Source organism: Phyllostomus discolor, chromosome 2, assembly GCF_004126475.2.
Source record: "Phyllostomus discolor isolate MPI-MPIP mPhyDis1 chromosome 2, mPhyDis1.pri.v3, whole genome shotgun sequence".
In the NCBI taxonomy this organism is placed as follows: domain Eukaryota; kingdom Metazoa; phylum Chordata; class Mammalia; order Chiroptera; family Phyllostomidae; genus Phyllostomus; species Phyllostomus discolor.
Window position 1 is genome coordinate 173,971,402 of NC_040904.2, and position 14,340 is coordinate 173,985,741.

The 14,340-nt window shown below is 36.7% G+C and overlaps 1 protein-coding gene across 2 annotated transcripts in view; it reads right to left on the reverse strand.

The window, feature by feature from the left end:
* LRRK2 (leucine rich repeat kinase 2) overlaps positions 1-14,340 on the reverse strand; it is a 134,463-nt gene that overhangs the window by 89,172 nt on the left and 30,951 nt on the right. For both annotated transcript variants that reach the window (XM_028532277.2, XM_036019172.1), the window contains exons 14-16: positions 9,904-10,016; positions 471-615; positions 215-354 (exon numbers count right to left, since the gene is read on the reverse strand). In XM_028532277.2, coding sequence (XP_028388078.1) covers positions 215-354; positions 471-615; positions 9,904-10,016 — 398 coding nt within the window. The remainder of the gene's footprint in view (positions 1-214; positions 355-470; positions 616-9,903; positions 10,017-14,340) is intronic.

Below are 14,340 nucleotides of genomic sequence, written 5' to 3' on the forward strand. Positions count from 1 at the left end.
CAAAAAACTGCTGACTTTAGACATTTAATGATAAAACACAGGATCTTTAAAGGTTTAATTTAATTATCTTCATCTTCTACAATTAAAATACTACGAAATGATAGATGGTTTTCAATTAACTAGAATATCTCCATTAATGTAAAGTGGGGATCACACCAACTCTTCTGAAAGAACTCTGCACAAGAGCAAATTCCCTTCAAGATAATGCACGCACTTTAATCTGTAATTCAGCAACATCCTTAAATCGCTGTAAACTGGAAACCAGAACTTTTGCCAGCAGACGACCAGTTACCAAGAATAAAGTCTTCTTCATAATCAAGCATCCTATAAGACTTACACCCAGACACTGAATTTCTAGAAGAATAAAGGAAAAAAATAAACAAAATTAATTGTTTTAAATCTCAACACCCCACCATCAGCTAAAGATCAGTAAAAATCTACTACAAATCTGGAGTTCAAATTGTACCAACCTTGATCATCAGGATACATCTGCAGGGTCTGAAGCACCAAATCAAGAGCGCCTTCCAGAGATAACGCCTCTAATGCAGCAGGTAAACGTGCTACAGAAGAAATTACTTTAAATCCACATTTCTGAATCCCAGGATTTGCCACGAACTAAAGTCAAAAGGACAATTAAGAATATTTGCTCTTAAAAAATGAGTTCTTAATAGTTATCTTAATTAAAGCCAGTTATGGACTGATCAAATATAAACTAAGTATCTAAGTAAAGATTAGTATCTTTGATTCCGCCTATTACTAATTATTATTATTCATTATTAAAGTTAAGAAGCTAACACTTTAGTACTATTGAGTGTTCGTTCTGGGTCAGGCACTGTGTTAAATACTTCACACGCACCTTCTTTTCATAACAATCTTATAATACACCACAATTTCACTGCCGCTAGGAGATGAGTTCTCTAACAGTTAAGGGACTTGGGTAGCTAGTCTGACAGTCACACAGACTGTAAATTGCTAAATTGAGACCAAATCTAGGATGTTCGCTCCCACAGCCAGAACGTTTAACCAGTAAAACGCAATGCTGCCTGTCACCCAGAAAATACTAATTGAGGATTTACTCTTTACTCTGTGTTCTTCACACGGCTTGTCTCATTTATCTCTCCTCCACAGCCTCATGCAACAAATTCATCAGAGTTTAAAGATGTGGGAACAAGAGTTCAAGTCACACAGCTAAGTGTCAGGCCTGAGACTTGAATGTAAATGTGTCTGCCTTAAAAGCCCAGAATCTGAATCCACGTCCGAACTTTTAATGCCAAGTCTTCCAGAAGACTTGACATTATTTACTGATATTCTATAATAGAGGCCACTTCTTTTCCCAGGCCATCCTGCTCACTAGCTGAGATGCAGACAGAAACCACACACTTCCCAGCCATGTGGCAGTCACAGCCACACCTCCCCTCTTCTGACACCTGTGACATGGAGCCAACTCCGTTATACTGCTCATCTCTGCTTTGCCATGATGCTCTCCAAACTTCTACCATGATGGGAATGCCCACCACATAGCTAGCTTTCCTTTCAAAAATGACAGTGCTACCCTTCTCAGGACAGGGCTTTTTCTTTCATGGACACTGGTCGTGGTAGCCCCACTCCAAACCCCTGACTGACCCCGGCACAGAGCGGAATGAGCTCCAAGCCAGACTTCAAGCTCTGATGTAGTCCTTTCAACCAAAACGTTCTACCCTATAACCTCTCTCACTTCCACAGCATCAAAAACATATTTTCATTCCTTTATCAACCTGGTTCCTCAGTGCCTCTCAACGGTCCTCCTTCCGCATCTTTTTGTGAACAGGGCGTGGGAATAAGCATCATTCTCTCGCCCTGTGTACTCCTCCCCTGCATGTCTGGTATTTTCTGCCCTAAGCATGTTGGCTATAAATGCTGCAACCATTTCTGTAGCACAACTAACTGGCCATAAGGCAATTCCTCCATTAAAAGGTAAAATAACAAAAAATAAAAGAGACATGAAAAAGGACATAGTAAAACATGAAAAATTAAAAACAAAAACTTTAAAACTTCATAGAAAAATGAAAACATATTGTCTTAGAAGTTTTTTGTTCATAGTATTACACTTTTTTTTTTGGTTTATTTGTTTCCTTGCTTAGCATTGTACTTTTCTACTTTCACCACTATTTCTTCCTTCCTTAAGAGAAGTACCAGTTTCCTGCTAAAGAAGCAATAATTAATGCTCTCAAAAACTGTTGTGAATTAGTAGCCACATCTTTCCTAGTTGCTGTAGCTTGATAAACTTTTGGTTTTGACAGGTGGAAGGATGACTATGCTCACTAAAACCTGGCAAACTGCATTATCACTTTCTAATACAGTACGCAATCTGGCTTTGTGGGTAGCTTTGCAATCTGGCTTCATACTTATCATCCCCTGTTGTAGGGTCACCATGTCTACTCCTCCCTGTAGAGACCATTATAAGGGCTATGATTTATACAATATAAAAACAGGAATACTGCAAGAATTTAGTCAATGGAGAACTGAAACCAAAGTGACAACTAGCTTAAATACACCATCTGTCACATGTAAACCAAACTGTCAAGCGGTTTCACCTTTGAGAAACTGCCTTAGAGCTGATCTGCTGCACAGCAAAAGTGCTATGGCAAAGATGTTTATGGCAAAAACAATGCTTGTTGCATTGATACCTAGAATGTCTCCTCCATCGTCTCACTGCTTAGCATGGACATCATTCTGTCTATCATTTCAACAACACACTCATATCCTTGCCTCCCTTGGACTGGACCCTGTCATTAATTCTGTCTCAACACATCTCTGGGCAGTAAATACCTCAGCTTTAGAGCCAATTAAATTCAGGTTTAAATTCTGTCTCATCACTTAACAGTTCCATGAATCTAATTCATTTAATGAGGACCATTAAAATGAATTAAATAACATTTTCTCACAAGTGCCATTTACTCAGAAGTTGCAAAATGAAGCTAAAAGGATGGCTCAGGATCTGTCTTGGCTTCCTCACCTCTACAATGATCCTAAGGCAAGGTGGGTACTTGAAATGTTGGAGGGGTCAGTTTGTAAATTATGGTTGTCTAGTCACTGTGCTGCATACCTGACACTAATACAAAATAATATTAAATGTCAACTGTAATTGAACAAATAAAATTTTAAAAGAATTAAATGATTCTAATACTGCTGGATTCTTTTGAGAATGATCGAGAAAAATCATTGTGCAATAAATAGTGATGGCCATAGTTCAGGCCTTGGACTAACATTCTCCTCAGATAAAAGGTGCTTCTAAATGAGAGAAAGATTATACTTAAACTGTTCTTCTATTCCATCAAGCTACCACTTTTCCTCCATTTCCAAACCTATTAATAGAAAAGTCTACACCCACTAACTCTACATTCTCCCCACCCCTTAATTTCATATAATCAGACTTCTGTCCTGACTACTCTGAACTAAAACCATTCAAACAAAAAAGTCCTTTAGTAACTGAATTGCTGCTTTTTCCTTCCTTGATTTCCATGACACAATATGCCCCTAATTATCCTCAAACTTTAAAACCATTAATTTGCCCATCTCCCTTACAACCTCTTCTTTTAAGCCCAAACTTTGCCCAAGGTCCTTTTATTAGACTCTTCTCTTCCTCAATGGGATTTCCTCCGCTAATAGGGCTTCAAGTCACCGTAACAGCAATAGCAACAACCACAACAATCACGTCAAAATCTATGTAGCACTTGCTATGTGCCAGACATGCTTTTAAGCAATTCATGTGTAACTCATTTAACCCTCACAACAACCCTATAATGTAGGCACACTACTATTATCCCTATGTTATAAATGAAAAAAATTGAGGCCAGAGCCTTTGGAGCAGATAACTCAAAGCACATGTGCGAACTCTCTTAGGCTCTCAGCCCACATTTCTCTTCGCTTGACACCGGTATCTTAAATGCAGATGTTCAAAGCCAAAGGTTTATGATCTTTCCCAGAAAAAGTCTGATTGTCCTTTTGAACTGTTTTTTATTTTTAAGATTTTTTGACAGAGAGGAAGAGAGGGAGAAAGAGAGGAAAAGAAACATCAATGTGTGATTGCCTCTCGAATGCCACCTACTGGGGACCTGGCCTGCAACCCAGGCACGTGCCGTAGGCTGGGAATCAAACCAGTGACCCTTTGGAGGCCAGCACGCAATCCACTGAGCTACTCCAGCCAGGGCTGTCATTTGGAACCTGGATAAGCAGTGCCATCACTCCTGCTTCCCCAGTAGGGCCAGCTTCATAGGGGTGCACCTGGGCAGTCCCCCAGGGCTCTGTGCTTAGAAGTGCCCCACATTGAGTTCTATGCTCTGATGCCATCATCCTGAAATTCCTAATAATTTTTAAACAAGGGTCCTGCATTTTCATTGTGTACAGGGCACCACAAATTATGTAGCTGGTTCTGCTCCTAAGCTCAAAATGCATCCTACACTTCTGTTTTATTCTAAAATTAAATCAAATAGATATTTATAAAGCAGGTATTCTTGCCCTAAATACCATCACCTTTAACAAATTTCTACTCAGTTAGTGGTTCTGCTATCTTGAGGTCTCCTAATGTCTAACTATTTCAGGTGTACTTCAGTGATGACTAATGACCTGCAACAAGAAATCTGTGATTTTTCAGTGCAAAAAGAGAATTCACAGTGTGACATTATTCCATGTGATGGAGCCCAAATAAACTATTTGATAATTTAAAACAATGCCAGTTAATTTTGACAGTTTTATAAACTTGAAAAAATACACACACATATATACACATTTGTGTGTATGCAGGATATCTAGAAGCCTATGATGATCATTTTTTCACTTCTCTAATGTTAGACAGTGATGTGTTGCACTATGGCTCAAATGGAGATTAAAATTAATTTGCTAGCTTATACTTAGAAGGTGTTGGCCAAATGGAATTTTTGGAAGTGTCAATGCAAGCACACCTACAAACAATAATTAGAAACCTCCTATCATCTATGTGCCGCAATTTTCCAAGTCTTTTCAGAAAATACATGAATAATTTCAGTGGTTTCTCTAATGAGAAGGCTAGGCAGCTTAAGGTCAGCCTCCTCCCTAGATTCCAGCTCAGTCAACTGCAAATCAGGGAAGCCTTCCCAGAACAAAATAAAGATTGAGTATAAAACTCGAAAACAGACATCATAGTCTAGGAGGACTAACCTGGAGATATAGCTTAATAAGTGGCTGGGTGTCATGAAAAATATTCCTTTGAGCAAACAGGTAAAAAAAATCATTCTTTAAAAAAGCAGGTCACAGACTTTTACACTAAAACATTCAGAACTAGAAGACAGTGAAATGCCTACAATGTTTTCAAAGAAAGAAGATAAAACCCTGATATTTTACAACAAAACAAAATGTCTTTTCAAGAGCCCACATATAAAACACCACTACAACCAATAACAACGTTCTAATGTTCAGGCAATAAATCTTAAAAAAAAAAAAAGAACTTAGACAACTAAAAGATGAGTGGAAAATTTACAACAAAAGGACTTGCAGTGAAAATTGAATGCATGTAACTATCGGAATAAGCTGAAAGCAAACAGGTAGTATGATTATAGAGCTGAATGTAAATGTTATAATCCTTGTCAATGCAGAATTTAACAAAAGTTCGCAAGAAAACAGGTAAAATTAACTAACATTTATTGAATACATACTATGTACCAAGCATTGTACTGAGTACTTTACATTAATTATCTCATAAAAAATCCTCATAATAAGCCTAAGTGAAAACCGTTTATTATGTTTTATCGATAATAAAACCAAGACTTTAAATAACTTGCCCAGGGTACATTGGTCTGTAGGGGGCAGAGCAAGGTCCAAACCCAGGTATCCCAATTCCAAGGCCCACAGCCTTGACTGCCAGAAAATTTGGTACAACGTTGTAAAGGCAAATGCTGTATAATCTGCTCTAAATGAGTGGTGGAGGGTGAAGACATAAGTAAGAGAAAAGACACTCATTTCATCAAAAAAGTGTGCATAATTTTAATACATGTGAAAGAAAAAAATGAATTACCTAGGAGCTAAGTTCATATTCATGGAAAATTGGAGATTTTCCCTCAGGAACACAAGAGCAGTCTTAACCAGTTGTTTTTAATCTCTGCACAGAATTGCATAATTTGGAAGTAATATAAGGTATTCAATTAGGATCTGTTGATAGGATAGGCATTGTATTGTCAGGATAGGCAGAATTAAGCTGTAATAACAATCCCAAAATTTCATAGGCTGAAAACAGAAAAAGTTCAATTCTCACTCCTGCTTCCTGTGTGTTATAGGGCAGGAGGGACCTCTCCTTGTCACAATCACTCAGGGACTCCTGCCAGTGGAGCAGCCACCGTCTCAGCGTTGCTGGTCATAGTGCCTCAGAGGCATTCTGAAAGCTGTCTCACCAGCAAGGAGATGTTCAGTCCAGAAGTGGCCAACATCCTCTGCCTACCAGTCCTTGGCCAAAACTAGTTACAAGACCCTACCTAACCACAAAAGGGCCAGTAAGTACCATAGCAGAATCACCAAAAGGCGGAGAACTGAGAACGTTTGGCGAACAGCACTAGTGGCTACCATGTAATGATTTAGTTGGTTGCCACAGTTTTCTTTTTACAAGTAATGCCACAATGAACATCCTTCTATTTAAAAAAATCTTGGTGTACTTGTACAAATATGTCTATATTATAAATTCTTAGAGTGTAATTGCTAGGCAAAAAAAAAAATGCCCATTTGAATTTTGATAGACATTATTAAAATTACCCCCAAATTATGTGGCCTTGACCTATGCCCTCCAAGTGCCAACATCACACCATTTTAATTACTGAAGTTTGATAATACATTGTACTATGTGTTACAGATGGGCCACATGAATTATGCTATTTTTCAAAATTCTCCTCATCATTCATGCATATTAGTTATTTAGTTAATTTTCTCAAAATTTTATAACAGCTTGTCTTGTTCCAGAAAGTACTAGCTATTTTTATCAAGGGTTCATGTAGATCAATTTCCACTTTTTTAATTAGTCATTTTATCAAAAAAATAAGGTATACATTTTGTATGTTCAACTCTTTTGTGCCTGTCAGTTAAGTTTCATAGTTTCCTTTGGTCCTGTAAACTTTTTTTAACTTTACTCGGATGCAACTTTTTCATTGTTGTTATTTTTGTGCATGGGCTCTTTCCTTCTCTACATGTTGTTTACAACTGAGATAAATATCTTCAATTACTGAACTGGGTACATTTTGCCTCAAGATTTTTGCAAAGCACACAAGCTCTTTGACTTGTGTCCATTGAATCAGAAGGTTGGTGTGACTCTGAGGTCCCAGCTAAGGACAGCAGCAGTGTCACCACATGCAAAGCACACCCAGCCAAGACGTGAGGACACCTATTTCCACTTTGTTCTCCACAAACAACACTGGGCAAACAGATCTCTCTGGAACAGGAGGCCGGAAGTTTTCATGCATAGAAAAACCTAAAAGGATCAGGTGTGAATGGAACATCCATGTTCCAGACAGATTTTAACTTCAGCCTGGCTGTTACGGGAATTTTATATATCCAAACCTTATTCACTTTCATCAACACTTTTCACAGACTTTATTTTGTAAATCATAGCTGAACTTTGGGTTCTATCTTATTTGGAAATCTGGTCCCAAAGAACAGACTTATTTTTGATAACTTATTTTATTGTGTCTTCAATATTTGGACCTAACATCTCTGATGTTTTGGAACTTTTATTCAGAGTCAGACAGTCAATCACAAAATTTTAGAGCTAAAGAAATATTTACATTTATCTTTTAGGTTTAGAGCACTTTTATTAACCATGGTGAAGGATCAGGGGAATCACGCAGGGGAGGTTTTTTTTTGAAAATGAAAACACAGTCACTTCTGTTTCCTCATGATCTTAACTTTCTACCCCCAGATAACAGTCACTTTTTAGTGAGATGCTGTGTGTCATTACTCAGATGTTGGCATGGGAAGTACATGTGGGGACAGATTTGTCAACCACTTCTCTTGGGATTACGTAACCAAAAAAAAAAAAAAGACCTGGGAGCAGACTGATTTTCTTGACATCACAGTATTTACAGTAAGAGCTGGGTCTCTTGACCCCTGAACTTCAAATACATCACACTCACATTTAGTAACTTTAGTAAACATGAGCTAAGTAGAATCAGAGCGATCTTCAGCTTTTCTAGTATCCCTTGCTTCTCACAAATGCACACCATGAATACATTAACTGCTGCCTCCTCTATGTTCCCAGAATATTGTTTGTGAAGCTGGTATAGCTTATAAATGCTAATGTGGAACAACTGGCTTTATGACGACTTTATTCTTCTAGCTAGATTATGAGATCCATGACAGAGGGCACAAAACATACTCATTTACATCCTCCAAGTGCACAACACAGTTCTTTCCACATACTTATTTTCATCAAAAATCCCTGAAATCAAATTCAACCTATTATATTGCTATATTCAAGAATCATATTGACCTGGCTGGCATAGCTCAATGGATGGAGCGCGGGCTGGGAACCAAAGTGTCCCAGGTTCGATTCCCAGCCAGGGTACATGCCTGGGTTGCAGGCCATAACCCCCAGCAACCGCACATTGATGTTTCGCTCTCTCTCTCTATCTCTCTCCCTTCCCTCTCTAAAAATAAATAAATAAAATCTTAAAAAAAAAAACTAGTAAATTGAAAAAAAAATCATATTAAGATTTCAGTATAAATGACTCAAATGTGTCATAGACAACTACATGATAAAGTTCAGAAGAACTTGAATTTGTAAAGGAGATCTCTCTGCAGGATATTTTAATTAATTCATGACATTTTTCAAAGTATACTAAAGCACATGAAATCATTTCCATTAATGACCTTGACTGCTCTCTTCCTTTCATAAAAACACAAATCATTCTTTACTTTTTTTACTCTATCTTTTGTAAAGAACCAATTTATATTATGTTAAACTTCCAAACCATCTAAATTCCATCAATACATTTGCTTTGCACAATATAAACATAACTATGCTCTTCTCCCATTTTCATACATAGTATAATCACAGATTGTATTAATTATAATATATTATCACAAATATACAGAGACCTGTAACTACCTAAAAATGGGGAAAAACATCACACACTGAACTACTTCAGAGGTTATCTCTGAGGAGAGCAGTGAAATCAAACAATGGCAATCAAGGAAGACTTTCTTGTGCCCTGTGTGTCTTCATGGTCTTGACCTTTCAAAATGGAACCAGAAAAGAAAGACAAGCAACTGAGAGGAGAGACAGAGAAAACAGCAATCATAGCTCCCACATAGTTCCTGACATCACTCATGAGGCTTAGCTGTACATTTAGCTCTTCACTTTTCTTTCTGATTGGGCAAACACAAGTGGTCTTATATTACTAGCAATCAAAAAAACCTGTTCACGCTCTGGCTGGTGTGGCTCAGTGGATTGAGTGCCAGTCAGCAAACTAAAGGGTCACCGGTTCAATTCCCAGTCAGGGCACATGCCTGGGTTGCGGGCCAGATTCTCCAGTGGCGGGTATGTGAGAAGCAACCACACATTGATGTTTCTCTCCCTTTCTTTCTCCCTCCCTTCCTCTCTCTAAAATAAATAAATAAAATCTTTAAAACAAAACAAAACAAAAAAGGAACCTGTCCAAGTCAGTAGTTGACAGCACACTTAGAGATGAGAGTTGTAGCTAATAACATACTCGTCTTAACGGGAATGGCCCAGATCTTCACCCTACATCCTTGTTGTCATCTTACCACATAACTTCTGTAACCACATACTTCCTACTACTGTCAGTATAAACAGAAGACAGAAACCTTACACTAAAAATCCCCCCTTACTTCCCCAAATTTCATATTCTGATTAACAGTAAAAAGGCAGAAAACCAACATTGTACATACCCTTTTTAAAGATAGCAAGACCAGTTTGTGAATATCATTTCTGAAACACTGTTCTGTAACTATATTTAGCTTGTGCTGATGTTCAGTGTCTTCCGTGAATTCTCCTTGCATGCCTAAATGCAAAATAAATGCAAAAATACATACATACACATACTTTTGTCATAAGATTTAAGCTGAACAGATTGTCACTTGTGAGGAATAACCACCATTAACCCAGCAATGTACACGTTGTACTTGTTGTTAATACATGGTTTCTTACCAAAGGAAAAAGCCCCTAGCCTAGCTCAGGAATTTTTAAAAATAGCCCATCGCTGAATATAAAATAAATACAGTGAGTGTGGATGTTAACTGAATTTAAAGTAGCAAGGAGTTATTTTGGTAGAGGAATTTTCTGGAGCAAACAATCTCTTTTTTTTTTGCATGAGTAGGCTGTCCTCATACAAGGAGCTGGAAGATTTTCGAACAACAATGGACAACTTGAAAAAGCTCACAGTTCTTTGGACTATGACAACAACAACAACAACAACAACAACAAAAAGGTCAGATACAAAATGTACACATAAAAGAACAGCCGGAGTCATAGTGAACAGAAAAGAGATTTGCATTTTAGTATTATGCTTGGAAAGAACATACAGTTTTCTGAAAAATCCTCTAAGACCATATAACAGTATTGTTATGTAAAGAAAATACATGCCTCAGTAAGTTATATTGTAGCTTAAGTATCGTATTGTAGCACTGTATTGTAGCACTGTTAAAAAACTGGAAGATAAAAATTAGTTATACATGAGAATATAAAGTAAAATTATTATGAATGAACGATGTTTCCAAAACCTGACTATAGAAACAATCATTAATAAATAATTACTTAAAATTTTCCACTTTAAAATCTGTATTAACAAAAACTACAAATTGGCTGTATACAGCTTTTCATCTTTTAACAACAATATGAATATCCAGCCTGGATTCCCAGACTCCTGTACTTTTGAGTACGCATTTCAAAATTTATTTAAACAGGTCTGACATTCACTATAGCTGCAGGATCTTGGTCAAGTCACTTAAAGTCTCTAAGTCACATTCTTAGGGATGAAGGCCACATTAACTTCTGAAGCTGCCCATGAATTGCATCACAAGCAGATGTGACCACACAAAGCAGGCCTGCTGAGCAGTACAAATGTCATGCCACATATAACAAGTCTTACTAAACATCTTTCTTCTATTAAGTCCAAAGGAACATTTCCATAAATTTCATCTATGGGTTGTTTTTTTTTTTTTCCATCACTGGAGGTTCTACTGTAATGAATTATATCCAGAATGGATAAAATTTCCTTTGCATGTAATAGCCCTTTAAATTGTACAGACTACAAACTAATGAGGGCAGAATCCATAACTTAATCATCTCCAGATTTCCAAGGGTTCCAAGCAAATTGCTTTAGATATAACTGTTGTTCAACACACTTTTGCTTCACCATGTGTATCTAGAAGTGCCTACTCTGGAGTCAGGCTGCAGAGGCTGAATTTCTGGCTCTTTTACATAAGCTGTGACCTTAAAATCTATGCACCTTATGAATCAGCTCCATCATCTGTAAAATGCAACAACAACAAAGTAGTAACCGGTTGATGGGTTGCTGCAAGAATTTAAAAAGTTACTATACATAAAGCACTTCAAATAATACTTGACACATTTTAAGTCCTTCATATCATTCAGTACTACTGTTATTAGCTATGAATGAGGGGATTTTAATATAGTTTTTGTATTCTCCTGAGCCATCTCTTCTACAGATTAAACAAATTCGGTCCCTCCTACTAGTCTTATGAATGTGGTTTTATAGGCCTAATCGCTTTCTTATAACACTTTCCAATGTGCCTATAGCCATTCTTAAAGAATTTCACATTATTTCCACTAGAATGGACATGAAGTCAAGAAAGAACCAGCCAAATATTATTTCAGTGGAACTGGAAATGGGAGAGTATTAGGCTAAGTGAAATAAGCCAAGAGGTGAAAGACAAATACCATATGGTCTCATCTATAAGTAGAACCTAATCAACAAAACAAATGGTGAACAAAATAGAACCAAAGATTCGGAAATAAAGAACAAACTGAGAGTGACCAGAGGGGAGGGGAGAAGGATATCACCAGGGAAAGAAGAGGAAAGGTCAAGTCAAGGAACCTGTATAAAGAACCCAGGAACAAGAACAACAGTGGAGAAGATTGACTGTGGGAGAGGAAGGGTGGGTAGGGTAGGGGAGAGGAACAGGGGAAAACTGTAACTGAACAATAAAAGTTTTAAAAAAATAAAAAATAAAATAAAATAACCAAATCTTGATGATGATTTTCTTAAAGCAATGGTTTCAATCACTTCTGTAAGTTATTGGTATTAAAAAAGGGAGAAATTAAACAGCACTAGATTGAAATAAACTTAAGAGCCATAATACCAGAGGCAATATGTGGTCTTAAATTGGACACTGAATTACACAAATTTGCTGTAATGAACATCTTTGTTACAATTAAGGAAATCTGAATATGGCCTAGTTAACAAATAAGTACATGTGCATCCAGATATCTTAAAAGCACCTCAATGTAACATGTTCAAATAAGAACTGTATTCAACCTCAAAACTACTGGGGTACTGACACCATAGTTACCAACTGATACAGAGAATGATGAGTGACAGAATTGTACAGTATGGTATGCTGCGGGATGGTGTGGTATAATGTAAAGATGGTGGCATACAGTAAGGCAGATGATTAAGCCTTTACCTAACAGACAAAGGTATTTATATATTGATATATTTATAAAATGTGTCTATTAATATATGTTTCTACACCTAGAGTATAATTCTAAGGTTATAAAGTTATTTTTCAGGCCACCCATTTAATACCTCTAAACATCACTGGAAATAAATCAGTTAATTTATCATTTAAATGCAACATTTAATACATCTAAAAAATTATAGACTATCAATGTTGTTTCAGGGTCAATTTAAGAACAGTAAAAGAAAGATTATATTTGATGCTTGTTTTTATCTAAAAGAGTATGATTTTATTAACTAATATATCTGGTTCTCAATATCTTTTAGTTATCTTTAAAATTCAAATCCACCTTCAAAAACAATAAGGCTGACACCTTTAAGGATAATCAGAAGGGTTTTGTTTTATTTTGATTTTTGCAATCTACAAAAAAATTCAAAAACAAAAATCTCACAGTAATGTTTTTGAGCAAAACTACCTCTGTTAAACTATATCTGAAAATTGACTGACAACTATAAGTGGGACACCATGATTCAATTCAAAATATACTGGGTTGGCCAAAACATCTATATGTTTTTTTCCATAAAATATAAGGCACATTTTTCATTTTCACCAATAACTTTATTGATTTGGAAATTCTGAGTATGTCAGCTATGTCCCATGTTGGTATAAGGTTGATTGTTCTCAATTAATGGCTCAATCTGATCACTATCAACTTCAACTGGTCTCCCCAACCCTGGAGCATGTATTCAACCCTGGAGCATTGTCCAGTGAGAAATCTTCAGCACCAAACTTCTCAAACCACTTTTGACATGTTCCATATACCAATCAGTCACGGTATATTCTCCATACACTGCATAAATCTTTTTGTGAGTGTGTGTTTCAGTTGTGTTTTTACCCTTCATGAAATAATAAACAGTAATATGCCAAAAATGTTGTATATTTTCTTCCATCTTCAATATTAAAATGGCTACACAAAAATTCACCAATCCTGATGTTTTTTTTAAATGCACACCGATATGACATCTGTCACAATATAATCTAACAAAATTGTTTCAAATAAAGTTGAAGACAACTAAGCACTACTAGAGCTATCTTATGGAAAAAAAACAAACAGGATTTTTGGCCAATCCAATATTTATTGAGTAGCTATTTTTGGTCAAGGTACCAGGGGATTAAAACTAAAAGATTGAATAAAGCCCTGTCCTAGAAAATACTTATACCCTATTACTGACTATACTCATACTGGGAAATATAAAATACCTGTATGATGACAGATAATGATAGGTTTAGGAGGATTTCATTTAAAAAGGTAAAAAACTAGGCTTCAAAAAATTTGAAATTTTAGGGAGCCAAAAAGAGTAACATCCCTGATACCAAAAATCAGAAAGTCATAGCAAATGTACATCCTATGGTTCCTTCCTCTCCCACGTTGCTGGGCCTCACGTCTCACCAAACTCTCATCCCCTCCCACCCAACATCTCTGTAATCAGGCTCTCCCCACTGCCCCTGTTTATCCTCTACACCACAGTGCTACTGTCAGAAACTGCAGATTGGGTGATGACACAATTTTTAAACACCTTTAATAAATTTGAATTGACTTCCATTAATTAATACAGCTCAAGTTCCTCAGTGTCGCATTCAAGGTCCTTCACCTGCGGGCTTCTGCCTGTCCTTCACATTCATCCG